Source organism: Salmo salar, chromosome 12, assembly GCF_965601325.2.
Source record: "Salmo salar chromosome 12, fSalSal1, whole genome shotgun sequence".
Classification (NCBI taxonomy): Eukaryota; Metazoa; Chordata; class Actinopteri; order Salmoniformes; family Salmonidae; genus Salmo; species Salmo salar.
The window spans coordinates 100,620,608-100,639,535 of NC_138302.1; the positions used below are offsets into that span (position 1 = coordinate 100,620,608).

At 43.1% G+C, this 18,928-nt stretch overlaps 1 protein-coding gene across 5 annotated transcripts in view; it reads left to right on the forward strand.

Moving 5' to 3' along the window:
• The window catches only part of LOC106565061 (dystroglycan 1), a 100,818-nt gene extending 92,714 nt beyond the window's left edge, over nt 1-8,104 (forward strand). For all 5 annotated transcript variants that reach the window (XM_014131685.3, XM_014131687.3, XM_082959519.1 and 2 more), the window contains exon 3: nt 656-8,104. In XM_014131685.3, the coding sequence (XP_013987160.1) occupies nt 656-2,944 (2,289 nt within the window). In that variant the 3' untranslated portion in view covers nt 2,945-8,104. The remainder of the gene's footprint in view (nt 1-655) is intronic.
• The last annotated feature ends 10,824 nt before the right edge of the window (nt 8,105-18,928 follow it).

The window sequence follows — 18,928 nt, forward strand, 5'->3', positions numbered from 1 at the left end:
TTATAGAAAAAAAATGTAAATTGTGTGAAGAAAATCGCCAGTATCAGCTTTGTACAAAATGTATAATGATTAAAACAACTACAAGATCTCCTATTATTTTCTTCTCTGTTATGAAAGGCTGCAATATGAAACTTTTGAGAGCAACTGACCAAAGTCACTTAGAAATGTGAGTTATAGATCTGTCATTCTCATTGAAAGCAAGTCTAAGAAGTGGTAGATCTGTTCTATGTGTGTTATTTCTATGCTTCTCATTCTTAAGTTAAATGTTTTTATGTTTTGCTTTCAGTTTTGTACACCAGCTTCAAACAACTGGAAATACAATATTTTTGGTTATAGAAAATATATTTCATAGTGTTGTAGATGATACAATGGTTCTCTACACTATACTTGCTTGTTTTGTCACATAAACGGAAATAAGGAAAACTATTAGAATTGTTGCAACCAGGAAATGACGTGTGATTTATGCATAGTTAATCTTTTAATGAATAATAAACAACTTACACAATCAATAAAACAGTCATTCTGTTGTGAATTTGCAAATTTTGTGGGCGTAAACATATTATTTTTCATGTTATTTTCTTGTATTTTATCTTAAGTCTCTTTTGTTTCAATTAATAATTAATCAACTCTTTATCTTTGTTTTTTTCCCCCCCAGATAACTGAGTCAGGCAAGGAGACGCTACCAACATGGCTGCACTGGGACAGGAAGAGAAACATCCTACAGGGTCTACCACTGGGGGAGGACAAGGGTGTCCACTATATCTCTGTCTCCACATCCAACTGCAGCCAGGATATCTTCTCCATCGAGGTGCACCCAGAGGAGCATGCTGACACCGACCCGATCCAGGTAGCCATCCAGTCAGCGTCCAACAACTCCAACAACGAGGTACAGCCATTCGTCTGTGGCAACGAGGAGCCGGTGACGGTGCTCACAGTGATTCTGGATGCTGACCTGACCAAGATGAGCTCCAGGCAGAGGGTGGAGCTGCTGGGAAAGATGAAGAAGTTCTCTGGCGTGGCGCTCCAGCACATGAAGATACTTCCCGTGGTCAACAACCGATTGTTCGATATGTCCGCCTTCATGGCCGGACCAGGAAATGCCAAAAAGGTGGTGGAGAACGGAGCCCTGTTATCCTGGAAGCTGGGCTGTTCCCTGGACCAGAGTAACGTCCCTAATATTAGTAGCGTCCAGGCGCCGGCTAAAGAGGGCACTATGTCGGCTCAGTTGGGATATCCGGTCGTCGGTTGGCACATCGCCAACAAGAAGCCTCATATCCCAAAACGGGTGAGGCGCCAGCTCAACAATACCCCTACTCCTGTTCTAGCTTTGCTTCCCCCTACATCTGTCGTCGAGCCCCCTGTTCGCATTGTACCCACCCTGTCGTCACCTGCCATTGCTGCCCCCACAGACAGCTCTGCCCCACCCATGAGAGGGCCTGTGCCCTTGCCCATGAAGCCCACGATCCGTGTCAGAGACTCTTATTCCCACACTCCCACTCAGGGTGCACCCCTGCCAACCAGAGTGATGGAGTCCACTAGTACCATCTCCATTGAACCCACCATGACCAGGCATACCGTTGTGGAAGCTACGCCGACACTCCCTCCACCCACCACAGTCGCCACCAGAAAGCCAACCAAGAAACCAAAGAGACCGAAGACCACTCCGATGCCAAGGGAGCCCAAGACCACCACAGCCAAACCAGCCAGGCGCACCACCCCTTCGTCCATCGTGCCTGACCCAAGAAACGAGAAACCAGATCTTCGCAACCCCATCGATCAGGTCAATGCCTTCGTGGGCACATATTTTGAAGTGAAAATCCCATCCGATACTTTCTTTGACAAGGAGGACGGTACGACAGACAAGCTGAGGTTGTCATTGAGGATGAACCACAACGAAGTAGTCGGAGATGATTCATGGATACAGTTTAATAGCACAAGCCAGCTGCTGTACGGTCTACCAGACTCGAACCACATCGGGAAGCATGAGTACTTCATGCAGGCCACCGATAAGGGCGGTCTGAATGCGATCGACGCCTTTGAGGTCCGTGTGAACCGCTGGGCTTCCAACGATAAGTCGCCGGTCTTGTTCCAGGCTCGCTTCCACGGGGAACCTCACCAGGTGACCAACGACATCCACAAGAAGATTTTGCTCATCAAAAAACTGGCGTACTCGTTCGGGGACCGCAACAGCAGCACGGTCACCCTGAGGAACATCACCAAGGGATCCATCATGGTGGAGTGGACCAACAACAGCCTCCAGCAGAACCCCTGTCCCAAGGAGCAGATCCAGACCATGTCCAGGAGGATCTCCGACGCCCAGGGAAGGCCCTCCCAGACATTCATCTCCACCATGGAGCCTGAATTCAAACCCATTGACATCAAGGTCAAAGGGACAGCCGCCTGCCAGAAGTACATGTTCGTGCCGCCAAGTGAAATCACCATTCCTATACCCCCGGCCGTCACACCGGCGCTCGGCGCCGGACGCCAGAGCACGGACGACGTCTACCTCCACACGGTCATCCCTGCAGTGGTGGTGGCAGCCATATTGCTGATCGCCGGCATCATCGCTATGATCTGCTACCGTAAGAAGCGCAAGGGCAAGCTGACCATCGAGGACCAGGCTACTTTCATCAAGAAGGGGGTGCCCATAATCTTCGCAGATGAGCTTGACGACTCCAAGCCCCCTCCGTCCTCCTCCATGCCCCTCATCCTGCAGGAGGAGAAACCCCCACTGCCCCCGCCGGAGTACCCCAACATGGCCAGTCCAGAGACCACCCCCTTGAACCAGGACCTTCTGGGGGAGTACACAGCTCTGAGGGATGAGGACCCCAATGCCCCTCCCTACCAGCCTCCACCCCCCTTCACTGTCCCCATGGAAGGTAAAGGCTCTCGTCCAAAGAACATGACCCCCTACAGATCCCCACCACCTTACGTGCCACCCTAAGGTTAGCTGGCTCCTCCAGAGGAGGAGAGGGGAAGCAGGGGGGACTTGTAACCGTCTCACACCAGTGTTGTCTGTTTGGAAATAAGGGGTGGGAGGAGGAGGGTAGAGGCTCTGCAAAGTGGCAATGAACTTCGGACATTTTGGTTTGGGAGGGTTTTGGGCTGATCTGATCAAGGCTGAGTTAAGGTTGAACGATGGGAGGGAGGGAGAACTAGGTGGTAGCCTCGGGCAACAGTAGCCAGAACAATGACACTATTCAGTCTCTCGTCATCTCATTGGCTACAGCTGAACAGCTAGATTGAGAAGAAACGCCCCTCCGGTCCCAGCAGCTTTTTTTCTCCATTTGAAACTAAATGGCCTTTTTGTTTTATTTTGTGTCTTTTGGTTCTGGTTTTCTTCTGTTTTTGACTTGACTTTAAGATCAAACTACTTGCCTTTTTTAATCTTCTTTTATCTTTGAATAATACAAGAGGACAATAGACAAACACACACTACAGGCAAAAAGGTTTTTAATGATGAGATAGAGAGTTCTATGAATGAAAACAAACACAACATAATCATTTTGATCTGGGACAGCCAACCCTGCAGACAGTGCTAAACACAGTGGCTGATCGATGTGGTGGTGGCTGTTTTGGATTCAATAAGGTTTGCCTTTTAACACTAATTGTATGTTTTTACCCTTATTCACACAATGTCTAGTCAAGATGAGCATAACAAAGGTAGCCTAAAAGAATAATTAGAAATTAGTATAAAGTTTCTATTCAACATTTTTTTTTTTCAAAACTTTATATCTTTAAGGTTATGTTAGATTAGATAGATAGATAGGATTATTTTGGTGGTGGTGGAGCAGATCTCCTGACTGAAATAGCCTGCAGGATCTCTTTTTCCCCCGATCAGAAAGGAACGGTACACCTAGTAGGTAGGCCTCGTCAGGGTTAGTGAACGTTAACATGAAAGGCAATGTCATCCAGGTGGTTACCCTGGCCTGATTATTACCAGATGGTTACCCTGGCCTGATTATTACCAGGTGGTTACCCTGGCCTGGTTTTTACCAGATGGTTACCCTGGCCTGGTTATTATCAGGTGGTTACCCTGGCCTGATTATTACCAGGTGGTTACCCTGGCCTGATTATTACCAGGTGGTTACCCTGGCCTGGTTATTATCAGATGGTTACCCTGGCCTGGTTATTATTAGATTTCTTGTTTTTACTTTGTCTGAGTTTTCCAAAGCCACCCAAAATCATTCAAGAGAGAAATATAACACAATACAATGCCCCTTTTTACTATTCTTGTTTAAAATGGGTTAAAATGAGTATCATGATCCCAATATGATCATAACATTGACAATTTGAATGCCATTTTGCCTTTATGGTGATACGACAAGTGTCTTCTGTAAATAACGATGGATCGGCCTGTGTGTATTTTTTGTCCAAAAACATTTTGTGTAAATCAGATGTGGAAAAAGCCTCCTGCAGTTTATTTTAGACAAGGGGTCATTATTTTTTTATGTAGTGATGATGCTCTTGTTTTCACAGGAAACAGTTTAGGGCTGTTGAGAGTGATTTGAGAACATCCTGAAAGGGATACAGCGTGTATTCACAACTCAAAGGTCATTGTTGAGAGGATGGTAGGAGTGTTAGAGAGAGAGAGAAATGGGAATATCCCAATAACAAGATTCCCAGAAAACACAGGACAAAATGGTTGATAAAATCTATCTAATTTTTTTACAACGTTTTTGATACAGCATCAAATTGTTTAAGAAAAAAATCGATAAATACATGAATAGTGTACTGCAATTTGTAAAATCTTAGAGTAGAGAATTGATTCCTTATTATATACCTTTTCTCATTGGTCACCTATTTCAAGGGATTTTATTTCGTTTTTTTGTTGCCATATTGTCGAATTGAAATGCACCTCCTGTTAAACAGTCGGAATTACCCATTTTATCTAATCACACATTTTATTTAATGTTCAAATTCTTCACTAACGACTTTGAAAGTGACCCTTTGCAATAATGTAAGGTACTGCCTGATGGTGGTGGTGAGTGGTCAATGCAGGTTAGATAAGTGATGATGTACTACACGCATAATGATGACGATGTGCACGCATAATGATGACGATGTGCACGCATAATGATGATGATGATGATGATGTGCACGCATAATGATGATGATGATGATGATGTACCTACATAGTTTGTTTTTGCCAGATTCCAAGTGTTGCTTTTTGAGTGTCCATTTATTATGGAAGCCGACCTCCGTCTATCTGTATCCAGATAATTCTTCATTCTTCACACGTTTGAAACTCTAATCCAACAAGTCCCAATAGTATTGGAATGAATGAATCATCAATATATATATATATATATATATAACAGAGTTCATTATGATGGTATATCTTGCTTGGTATGTTGCCGTACATTATAATATAGAGATTTATTTTTTATTGATGAGCTTCGGTTATAATTGGTTTTCTAATGCTTCCCTATATTGACGAGTCAATATGTCTACATCCATAGAGGTTTCATTAAGGAGTGTATCCATCTGTCTAATCTATCAGCCATTTTAAGACCCTGATTCCTGTCACAATAACTGATTCATAATTCCGTCTCCTTGTTAAAACTGGTATTGTTAATCTGACTAGATGACACATTTTGATCTGGAACCTCGAACCGTTAAAAAAGGTTAACATGTTGTCGATCTCCTTTCAGTTCAATGTTTCCATCACACTCACCGCCATTAAATACAGATGGAGTTTATTGGTTATATGTAAATAACTTGCTGACCCCCCCCCCCCCTCCTCCGCCCCTCCGCGTCCACAGATCATGTCGTCACTTCAGCTCTATTGATTTCTGACAAGGAACAAACTGCAATAATAGTCCCAGATGGTTTATCCCAATAGGGTTGTTAGTTAGTCAAATAAGAAATATATAGTTACTTATGACAGTTACTGAGATTGACAGATTTTATTCACGTTTGAGTGAGATTCATAGAACAATAGGTAAGTAGATGGTACAAGGACATCCTTATTTTTTTGTTGGTTTATATATATTTTAAGTGGTGTAGTCATTTCAGCATTAAGCTCAATTCATTCATTAGGCTAGCGAAGAATCAGGCTTAGTTACACCGAGTCAAAGATAAGTCACTTAAGTTAAGTACGTGTGACACACACAAGAGTACATGCTGTGTTAAAATCGTACATGATGAAAGTGTTAGTGACGTGTGTTTCTCAAATCTCGGATTTATTCCCATTCGACTCAAATTAAGAGGAGATTGTGATCTGATTTGTGCGAAGCTTAACGGAGAAGAAACCAACGATGCAAACAAATTAAAAAAAATAATAATGTAATAGCAGTCATTCACTATAACTGGTTCAAATGCCTTGTTGACAATATCTTATCTGTTGGCTACATTTCAGTATTTCAGTTTCATTTCAGATATTAGCAACGGTATTGCAAAAGATACGGAATCAACAAAAACACATTTGTTCTTTTCATTTAGAACACGATAGCTGTCCTGAAGGATACACATTAAGGTGTATCGACCTCTACGTTTTGTTTAAGCCCGATTTTCTGTCTTTCTGTGTTGTTCATTTACTTTCATTAGATTTCCTTATTGCCCATTTTGAAATGAAATGTAGAGATTGGTGTGTGTGTGTGTGTCAAATCAAATCAGCCTTAGAAATTAATGTCTTCATATGCAGCAAGCAGGACTGACTGAAAGCCTCCTAAGCCCCGACAAGGTGCATATTTTACTATATTTAATTTTGTTCGCTTATAGAGAATGTTTTCTTCATTTAGTTTTTACATTCATGAGTGAATTAGTACTTACAAATGGAATAATGATGATAGTAACAATGGTGATTGTGATGATTTATAATAATTACAAGAATAATATGGTTATTATAATGGTTTCAGGGGGACATTATACACTGTTTGTCCTTCATTTTTGTTATTGAAATACCTGTTTTTCCCCCATCGCCTTGCCAATAAAAATGGGACTCCTCTGGTTCGCAAACAAAATGGTTGCCAAAGTACAGCGCAGTGAAAAGTTATTTTGGCTTGTCTTAACATGTTGCCACGTATCAGACAGATGTTCAATTGACATGCTAAAACACATGACAAAGAGCCTCTCTGTAAGCCATCCCATGGGGAGGAGGGAGGAGCTAGAGGGATGATACCCCATGGGGGAGGAGGGAGGAGCTAGAGGGATGATACCCCATGGGGGAGGAGGGAGGAGCTAGAGGGATGATACCCCATGGGGGAGGAGGGAGGAGCTAGAGGGATGAGACCCCATGGGGAAGGAGGGAGGAGCTAGAGGGATGAGACCCCATGGGGAAGGAGGGAGGAGCTAGAGGGATGATACCCCATGGGGAAGGAGGGAGGAGCTAGAGGGATGATACCCCATGGGGGAGGAGCTAGAGGGATGATACCCCATGGGGGAGGAGGGAGGAGGGAGGAACTAGAGGGATGATACCCCATGGGGAAGAAGGGAGGAGGGATGAGACCCCATGGGGAAGGAGGGAGGAGATGGAGAGATGATACCCCATGGGGGAGGAGGGAGGAGCTAGAGGGATGATACCCCATGGGGAAGAAGGGAGGAACTAGCTGGATGATACCCCATGGGGAAGGAGGGAGGAGCTAGAGGGATGATACCCCATGGGGAAGAAGGGAGGAGGGATGAGACCCCATGGGGAAGGAGGGAGGAGATGGAGAGATGATACCCCATGGGGGAGGAGGGAGGAGCTAGAGGGATGAGACCCCATGGGGAAGGAGGGAGGAGGGATGAGACCCCATGGGGAAGGAGGGAGGAGCTAGAGGGATGATACCCCATGGGGAAGAAGGGAGGAGCTAGAGGGATGATACCCCATGGGGAAGGAGGGAGGAACTAGAGGGATGATACATAGACTGAGAAAATGCAGATTGAAGGAAAAAGGTTTTCCATCTGGAGCGGTCGGAAAAGCCTGACAATTGTCCTTGACAACAGGGCACTTACAACCTAGAAAAGAGGGTTGTAGATATGTATGAATGCTTGAGTAAACAATGCATGGTGAGAAATGCATTTTTCTTCTCCTGTGTTTTAATAACATTGTTTTATTTATGCCACTAGACACTGTATGTTGAAATCTTGTATTAAAAAAAAAAAAAAAAAAGTGTTTTCACCCAACTATTATTGTGACCTTCTCTTATTGGTTGTTTGATCTTGTACCATCGGTAGTGTTTCATCCTTGACGGACATGTATATATTTGTACCAGAAAGCTCAACAACAACAAAAATGTATCTCAACTGTAACTACAAGCGTGTCATACTCAACGCTATCTGTCCAGTATCCTTGTGATAGCAGAAAGCGGTGCTATTGTGATCTAGGTAGCCTTCAATTAACTTATACCCATATTGAATCCACAGACACTGTAAGAGCAGTTTTTTTTTGTTGTTGCCTCTTTTCATCACATATATCCCTCAGGCTGCTTTATATGGGTTTAAGAAACTTGTTTTTTTTTCTGTAGCTGTGACATTGCCGAGAGGTTTGTGTGGGGAGGATGACGGTGTCTTTTCAAAGTGAAGGAAGATGAATACTGATAAAATATTAACCAAATCAAATTTTCAATCATTCGAATTTATTTACAAATCCCTTCTTTACATCAGCTCATGTCACAAAAGTGCTTGTACAGAAACCCAGCTTAAAAACCCCAAACAGCAAACAATGCAGGTGTAGAAGCAGTAAAATTATTAATGATACGCGTTCACTAACGGATGGTAAACCTTCACATTGATTTTGACTGTTTGACAACATTGTCTAGCAGCATATAATAATGTTTATATTTTAACAATGTTGTTTGATCTATACCCTTTGGAGTGGTCCCCTATCTGTACTATTCTATATCCTTGGAGTGGTCCCCTATCTGTACTATTCTAGACCCTTGGAGTGGTCCCCTATCTGTACTATTCTATACCCTTTGGAGTGGTCCCCTATCTGTACTATTCTAGACCCTTTGGAGTGGTCCCCTATCTGTACTATTCTAGACCCTTGGAGTGGTCCCCTATCTGCACTATTCTAGACCCTTGGAGTGGTCCCATATCTGCACTATTCTAGACCCTTGGAGTGGTCCCCTATCTGTACTATTCTAGACCCTTGGAGTGGTCCCCTATCTGTACTATTCTAGACCCTTGGAGTGGTCCCCTATCTGTACTATTCTAGACCCTTGGAGTGGTCCCCTATCTGCACTATTCTAGACCCTTGGAGTGGTCCCCTATCTGCACTATTCTAGACCCTTTGGAGTGGTCCCCTATCTGCACTCTTCTAGACCCTTGGAGTGGTCCCATATCTGCACTATTCTAGACCCTTGGAGTGGTCCCCTATCTGTACTATTCTAGACCCTTGGAGTGGTCCCCTATCTGTACTATTCTAGACCCTTGGAGTGGTCCCCTATCTGCACTATTCTAGACCCTTGGAGTGGTCCCCTATCTGCACTATTCTAGACCCTTTGGAGTGGTCCCCTATCTGCACTCTTCTAGACCCTTTGGAGTGGTCCCCTATCTGCACTATTCTAGACCCTTGGAGTGGTCCCCTATCTGCACTATTCTATACCCTTGGAGTGGTCCCCTATCTGCACTATTCTAGACCCTTTGGAGTGGTCCCCTATCTGCACTATTCTAGACCCTTTGGAGTGGTCCCCTATCTGTACTATTCTAGACCCTTTGGAGTGGTCCCCTATCTGCACTATTCTGGACCCTTTGGAGTGGTCCCCTATCTGCACTATTCTAGACCCTTGGAGTGGTCCCCTATCTGCACTATTCTATACCCTTGGAGTGGTCCCCTATCTGCACTATTCTAGACCCTTTGGAGTGGTCCCCTATCTGCACTCTTCTAGAACCTTTGGAGTGGTCCCCTATCTGCACTATTCTAGACCCTTGGAGTGGTCCCCTATCTGCACTATTCTATACCCTTGGAGTGGTCCCCTATCTGCACTATTCTAGACCCTTTGGAGTGGTCCCCTATCTGCACTATTCTAGACCCTTTGGAGTGGTCCCCTATCTGTACTATTCTAGACCCTTTGGAGTGGTCCCCTATCTGCACTATTCTAGACCCTTTGGAGTGGTCCCCTATCTGCACTATTCTAGACCCTTGGAGTGGTTAACAAACAAATCTTTGGTTGCTACAGTACATGGGCTCTTTGCTATCTTTCCCATATTTCCTTCATGACTCTAACCCTTTAGCACGAGGGCGTCAAACTCCACGAAGGGCCCTGTTTTTTGGGTTTTTCCCTTCGTTTAAGACCTAGACGACCAGGTGAGGGGAGTTCCTTACTAATTAGTGACCTACAGTACCAGGTGAGGGGAGTTCCTTACTAATTAGTGACCTAGACTACCAGGTGAGGGGAGTTCCTTACTAATTAGTGACCTAGACGACCAGGTGAGGGGAGATCCTTACTAATTAGTGACCAAGACAACCAGGTGAGGGGAGTTCCTTACTAATTAGTGACCAAGACAACCAGGTGAGGGGAGTTCCTTACTAATTAGTGACATTAATCAATCAAGCACAAGGGTGGAGCGAAATTCAATTCAAAGGGCTTTATTGAGAAACATATGTTAACATTGCCAAAGCAAGTAATATAGATAATAAACAAAAGGGAAATAAACAATAAAAAATGTACAGTAAACTTTACACTCACAGAAGTTCCAAAAGAGTAAAGACATTTCAAATGTCATTGTCTATATACAGTCTTGTAACGATGTGCAAATAGTTAAAGTACTAAAGGGAAAATAAATAAAAACAGATATAGGTTGTTACAGTGGTGTTTGTTCTTCACTGGTTGACATCATGCTGCTGTGACTGCCAAATAGCTTTTTAGTTTGCTCAGTTTTTTTTTCTCTCCAATATGTCAAGTAATTATCTTTTTATTTTTCTCATGATTTGGTTGGGTCTAATTGTGTTGCTGTCCTGGGGCTCTGTGGGGTCTATTTGTGTTATTGGCATGGGAAACATATGTTTACATTTCCAAGGCAAGTGAAATAAATAATAAACAAAAGTGAAATAAACAATATAATATTAACAGTAAACATTACTTTCCCAAAAGTTCCAATGGAATAGAGACATGTCCAATGTCATTATGTCTATATATAGTGTTGTAACTATGGTCAAATCTCTCTCCTCTCTCTCTCTCTCTCTCTCTCTCTCTCTCTCTCTCTCTCGGAGAGAAAGTGAGAGAGATTTATTGCCAGGACCCAGGTCTAACAGTAAATGACAGCATTCCCTCCTCTATATGCCCCCCTACGCACAACTATGACAACATAACCAACAAAAACGTGTCGCAGCTCTGTCGCACGCTGGGTATGTACATAGTCAATGGTAGGCTTCGAGGGGACTCCTATGGTAGGTACACCTACAGTGCTGATTTTGTATGTTTGCCCACTGACAAAGGAATGATCAGTCTATAATTGTAATGGTAGGTTTAGAGACAGAATAACAACAAAAAAATCAAGAAAAATGCATGTCAAAAATGTTATAAATTGATTTGCATTTTAATGAGGGAAATAAGTATTTGACCCCCTCTCAATCAGAAAGATTTCTGGCTCCCAGGTGTCTTTTTATACAGGTAACGAGCTGAGATTAGGAGCACACGCTTGAAGGGAGTGCTCCTAATCTCAGCTTGTTACCTTTATAAAATACCTGTCCACAGAAGCAATCAATCAGATTCCAAACTCTCCACCATGGCCATGACCAAAGAGCTCTCCAAGGATGTCAGGGACAAGGTTGTAGACCTACACAAGGCTGGAATGGGCTACAAAACCATCGCCAAGCAGCTTGGTGAGAAGGTGACAACAGTTGGTGTAGTGGCTTCCTTTCCTCTTTACCATAGCCACTGCCCAAGCCTGAAGCGGGGTTGTTTGGTACGCATACAGTCCACACTCAAGGTTTCCAAAAAGCCAAACATTCAATGTGATCCAGGGATATGGTGCAACAAAAATGTTTATTCTTCTTATAACTAACAGGAAAATGAATATCCAATCAACTTAAAACATAGGTTACTTGATATGGAAAATACACAATATGACCTGTCTGTATGTTTGTCTGTATGTCTGTATGTCTGTATGGTCAAAAAACTATACCGCTCCCGCGTCTAGCAAGGACTCCTCCCCCCAAAGGCCCAACTTCCTGCTTTTATCCTAACACACTTACTGTAGTACAATGAATGGGCAAGAGGGGGGGACAAAACTAAGTTACACTAACAACAAATGAATACATCTCAATCAGGTAAATATAAATCATAAAGGTACGTACCTAATATTTCATCATATACATTCATATTTACACAAATATACATGGAGCTCTGAATGTTCTGTCTTTTATACAAATATGTCAAAATAGGCTCTAACAGTTGGTGCGATTATTCGCAAATGGAAGAAACACAAAATAATTGTCAATCTCCCTTGGCCTGTGGCTCCATGCAAGATCTCACATCGTGGAGTTGCAATGATCATGAGAGCGGTGAGGAATCAGCCCAGAACTACACGGGAGGATCTTGTCAATGATCTAAAGGCAGCTGGGACCATAGTCACCAAGAAAACAATTGGTAACACTATGCCGTGAAGGACTGAAATCCTGCAGCGCCCGCAAGGTCCCCCTGCTCAAGAAAGCACATATACATGCCCGTCTGAAGTTTGCCAATGAACATCTGAATGATTCAGAGGACAACTGGGTGAAAGTGTTGTGGTCAGATGAGACCCAAATGGAGCTCTTTGGCATCAACTCAACTCGCCGTGTTTGGAGGAGGAGGAGGAATGCTGCCTATGACCCCAAGAACACCATCCCCACCGTCAAACATGGAGGTGAAACATTATGCTTTGGGGGTGTTTTTCTGCTAAGGGGACAGGACAACTTCACCGCATCAAAGGGATGATGGACGGGGCCATGTACTGTCAAATCTTGAGTGAGAACATCCTTCCCTCAGCCAGGGCATTGAAAATGGCTCATGGATGGGTATTCTAGCATGACAATGACCCAAAACACATGGCCAAGGCAACAAAGGAGTGGCTCAAGAAGAAGCACATTAAGGTCCTGGAGTGGCCTAGCCAGTCTCCAGACCTTAATCCCATAGAAAATCTGTAGAGGGAGCTGAAGGTTCGAGTTGCCAAACGTCAGCCTCAAAACCTTAATGACTTGGAGAAGATCTGCAAAGAGGAGTGGGACAAAATCCCTCCTGAGATGTGTGCAAACCTGGTGGCCAACTGCAAGAAACGTCTGACCTCTGTGATTGCCAGCAAGGGTTTTGCCACCAAGTACTAAGTCATGTTTTGCATGTTTTGCAGAGGTGTTCAAATACGTATTTTCCTCATTAAAATGCAAATTAATTTATAACATGTTTGACATGCGTTTTTCTGGATTTTTTTTGTTATTCTTTCTCTCACTGTTCAAATAAACCTACCATTAAAATTATAGACTGATCATGTCTTTGTCAGTGGGCAAACGTACAAAATCAGCAGGGGATCAATTACTTTTTTCCCTCACTGTATAGCTCATCTCTTGGCAGTAGTACTGTAGACTACTTTCTCACTGACCTCAACCCAGAGTCTCTCAGAGCGTTCACAGTCAGCCCACTGACACCCCTATCAGATCCCAGCAAAATCAGTCTGCTAGAACAGAGCAATACTCAATCATGAGGCATCAAAGCCAAAGGTACTGAATAATATTAAGAAATTAAATCGATGGAAGGAATGTAGTGTGGAAACAACCATAAAACTATTGGGACACAACAAATTCAATCCCTTTTAGACAACTTCCTGGACAAAATATTTCACTGTAATAATGAAGGTGTAAACCTGACAGTAGAAAACCTAAACATTATATCTAACCTTTCAGCTTCCCTATCAAATCTAAAAATGTCAAACAGAAAACCGAAGAAAATGAACAACAATGACAAAGGGTTTGATGAAGAATGCAAAAACCTAAGAAAGAAATAGAGAAACCTGTCCCACCAAAAACATAGAGACCCAGAAAACCTGAGTCTACGCCTTCACTATGGTGAATCACTAAAACAATACAGAAATACACTACGGAAAAAGAAGGAACAGCAAGTCAGAAATCAGCTAAATATAATTGAAGAATCCATAGACTCTAACCACTTCTGGGGAAATTGGAAAACATTAATTCTTCGTGTTGTTGTTTGTTTATCTATCCAAAATGGAGATGTATGGTAAACCACTTCTCTGATCTTTTTGGCTCTATAACAAAGAACAAACAGCAAAAACATGTACATGATCAAATACAAATCTTGGAATCAACTATTAAAGACTACCAGAACCCACTGGATTATCCAATTACCTTGAATGAACTACAGGACAGAATAAAAACCCTCCAACCCAAAAAGGCATGTGGTTTGATGGTGTCCTCAATGAAATGATCAAATACACAGACAACAAATTCCAATTGGCTATACTTAAACTCTTTAACATCATCCTCAGCTCTGGTATCTTCCCCAATATTTGGAACCAAGGACTGAGCACCCAAATCTACAAAAGTGGAGTCAAATTTGACCTCAATAATTACCGTGGGGTATGTGTCAACAGCAACCTTGAGAAAATCCTCTGCATTATCATTAACAGCAGACTCGTACATTTCCTCAGTGAAAACAATGTACTGTCAAATTGGCTTTTTACCAAATTACCATATGATAGACCGTGTATTCAACCTGCACACCCTAATTGACAAACAAACAAACAAACCAAAACAAAGACATAGTCTTCTCATGCTTTGTTGATTTCAAAAAAGCCTTCGACTCAATTTCGCATCAGAGTCTGCTATACAAATTGATGGAAAGTGGTGTTGGGGGAAAAACATAGGACATTATAAAATCCAGGTACACAAACAAGTGTGTGGTTAACATTGGCAAAAAACACACACATTTCTTCCCACAGGGCCGTGGGCTGAGACAGGGATGCAGCTTAAGCCCCACCCTCTTCAACATATATCAACTAATTACCGAGGGCACTAGAACAGTCTGCAGCACCCGGCCTCACCCTACTAGAATCTGAAGTCAAATGTCTACTGTTTGCTGATGATCTGGTGCTTCTGTCACCAACCAAGGAGGGCCTACAGCAGCACCTATATCTTCTGCACAAATTCTGTCAGACCTGGGCCCTGACAGTAAATCTCAGTAAGACCAAAGTAATGGTGTTCCAAAAAAGGTCCAGTTTATTCAATGGATCTGTCCTGAATGGCGCCCTATTAACCTGTTAGGGCTAGGGGGCAGTATTGACACGGCTGGATAAAAAACATACCCGATTTAATCTGGTTACCACTCCTACCCAGTAACTAGAATATGCATATACTTATTACATATGGATAGAAAACACCCTAAATTTTCTAAAACTGTTTGAATGGTGTCTGTGAGTATAACAGAACTCAAATGGCAGGTCAAAACCTGAGAGATTCCTTTACAGGAAGTGGCCTGTCTGACCATTTCTTGAACTTCTTTTCCATCTCTATCATTTACTAAGGATCTCTGCTCTAACGTGACACTTCCCACGTCGTCCATAGGCGCTCAGAGCCGGGAAAAAACAGAATGTCGTCATTCCAGCCCCAGGCTGAAACACATTATCGCCTTTCTCAAGTGGCCGATCAAGGGACACTGGGCTTAGGCGCGTGACCCGACCGCCCCCGCCTTTGGGATTTTTTCCTCTGTTTGCCGAAAAGGAGATTCCCTGTCAGAATATTATCGATTTTCTACGAGAAAAATGGCGTGAAAATTGATTTTAAACAGCGGTTGACATGCTTCGAAGTACGGTAATGGAATATTTAGAATTTTATTGTCACGAATTGCGCCATGCGCGCGACACTTCTTTACTATTTCGGATAGTGTCTGGAACGCACGAACAAAACGCCGCTATTCGGATATAACGATGGATTATTTTGGACCAAACCAACATTTGTTATTGAAGTAGCAGTCCTGGGTGTGCATTCTGACGAAGACAACAAAAGGTAATCAAACTTTTATAATAGTAAATATGATTATGGTGAGTGCTAAACTTGCCGGGTGTCTAAATAGCGAGCCCGTGATGCCTGGGCTATGTACTTAGAATATTGCAAAATGTGCTTTCACCAAAAAGCTATTTTAAAATCGGACATATCGAGTGCATAGAGGAGGTCTGTATCTATAATTCTTAAAATAATTGTTATGCTTTTTGTGAACGTTTATCGTGAGTAATTTAGTAAAATGTTAGCGAATTCCCCGGAAGTTTGCGGGGGGTATGCTAGTTCTGAACGTCACATGCTAATGTAAAAAGCTTGTTTTTGATATAAATATGAAATTGATTGAACAAAACATGCATGTATTGTATAACATAATGTCCTAGGGTTGTCATCTGATGAAGATCATCAAAGGTGAGTGCTGCATTTAGCTGTCTTCTGGGTTTTGGTGACATTATATGCTGGCTTGAAAAATGGGTGTCTGATTATTTCTGGCTTGGTACTCTGCTGACATAATCTAATGTTTTGCTTTCGTTGTAAAGCCTTTTTGAAATCGGACAGTGTGGTTAGATTAACGAGAGTCTTGTCTTTAAATGGCTGTAAAATAGTCATATGTTTGAGAAATTGAAGTAATAGGATTTTTAAGGTTTTGAAAATCGCGCCACTGGCTGCCATGGACTTTTACGTACGCAAGCGTCCCACCTAGCCCATAGAGGTTAAAGGTATGTCTGTGAGTATAACAGAACTGATATGGCAGGCGAAACCCCGTGGAAAAACCATCACAATTTCTATATATATTTTTTTAAATGGCCATCACCTTTATTATAAGGCCAAGTCCTCCCAGATTGCAGTTCCTTCCACTAGATGTCAACAGTCTTTAGAAAGAGTTTCATGCTGGTTTTTGGAAAAATGAGCCAGAAATTGTAGTTTTTCTAGGTGGCTCCCATTTTGGCTGTAGTGTTTCCAAGCATGTGGAAGAGAGTGCGTTCTTTGGTATTTTTCTCCGGTAAAGACAATAACAATGCTCAGTCTTAAATTTGATCGTTTATTTATGTATTAGGGTACCTAAGGTTTGATTATAAACGTTGTTTGACTTGTTTGGAAAAGTTTATTAGTAATGTTTGAGATTCATTTAGTATGCATTTTGATGGTGGGAAACTGGGTGGATTATTGACTGAAGCATGCCAGCTAAACTGAGTTTTTATGGATATAAAGAAGGACATTATTGAACAAAAGGACCATTTGTGATGTAACAGGGACCTTTTGAAGTGCCAACAGAAGAAGATCATCAAAGGTAAGGCATTTTTTATATTGCTATTTCTGACTTTTGTGTCGCACCTGCCTGATTGAAATATGTTTTTCATTTGTTTGTATGTAGGGCGCTGTCCTCAGATAATCGCATGGTTTGCTTTCGCTGTAATGCCTTTTTGAAATCTGACACAGCGGCTGGATTAACAAGGAGTTAAGCTTTATTTTGATGTATTACGCTTGTGTTTTTATGAAAGTTAAATATTTATAACACTGTAGTTTGAAATTCGCGCTCTGCAATTTCACCGGATGTTGGCCAGGTGGGACGCTACCCTCCCACCTGCCCATAAGAAGTTAAAGTCAGTGCCTCTTTGCTTGGCATCATGGGAAAATCAAAAGAAATCAGCCAAGACCCTCCAAAAAAATTGTAGACCTCCACAAGTCTCGTTCATCCTTGGGAGCAATTTCCAAACGCCTGAAGGTACCACGTTCATCTGTACAAACAATAATACGCAAGTATACTGCTCAAAAAAATAAAGGGAACACTTAAACAACACATCCTAGATCTGAATGAAAGAAATAATCTTATTAAATACTTTTTTCTTTACATAGTTGAATGTGCTGACAACAAAATCACACAAAAATAATCAATGGAAATCCAATTTATCAACCAATGGAGGTCTGGATTTGGAGTCACACTCAAAATTAAAGTGGAAAACCACACTACAGGCTGATCCAACTTTGATGTAATGTCCTTAAAACAAGTCAAAATGAGGCTCAGTAGTGTGTGTGGCCTCCACGTGCCTGTATGCACTCCCTACAACGCCTGGGCATGCTCCTGATGAGGTGGCGGATGGTCTCCTGAGGGATCTCCTCGCAGACCTGGACTAAAGCATCCACCAACTCCTGGACAGTCTGTGGTGCAACGTGGCGTTGGTGGATGGAGCGAGACATGATGTCCCAGATGTGCTCAATTGGATTCAGGTCTGGGGAACGGGCGGGCCAGTCCATAGCATCAATGCCTTCCTCTTGCAGGAACTGCTGACACACTCCAGCCACATGAGGTCTAGCATTGTCTTGCATTAGGAGGAACCCAGGGCCAACCGCACCAGCATATGGTCTCACAAGGGGTCTGAGGAGCTCATCTCGATACCTAATGGCAGTCAGGCTACCTCTGGCGAGCACATGGAGGGCTGTGCGGCCCCCCAAAGAAATGCCACCCCACACCATGACTGACCCACCGCCAAACCGGTCATGCTGGAGGATGTTGCAGGCAGCAGAACGTTCTCCACGGTGTCTCCAGACTCTGTCACGTCTGTCACATGTGCTCAGTGTGAACCTGCATTCATCTGTGAAGAGCACAGGGCGCCATTGGCAAATTTGCCAATCTTGGTGTTCTCTGGCAAATGCCAAACGTCCTGCACGGTGTTGGGCTGTAAGCACAACCCCCACCTGTGGACGTCGGGCCCTCATACCACCCTCATGGAGTCTGTTTTTGACCGTTTGAGCAGACACATGCACATTTGTGGCCTGCTGGAGGTCATTTTGCAGGGCTCTGGCAGTGTTTCTCCTGCTCCACCTTGCACAAAGGCGGAAGTAGCGGTCCTGCTGCTGGGTTGTTGCCCTCCTCCATGTCTCCTGATGTACTGGCCTGTCTCCTGGTAGCGCCTCCATGCTCTGGACACTACGCTGACAGACACAGCAAACCTTCTTGCCACAGCTCGTATTGATGTGCCATCCTGGATGAGCTGCACTACCTGAGCTACTTGT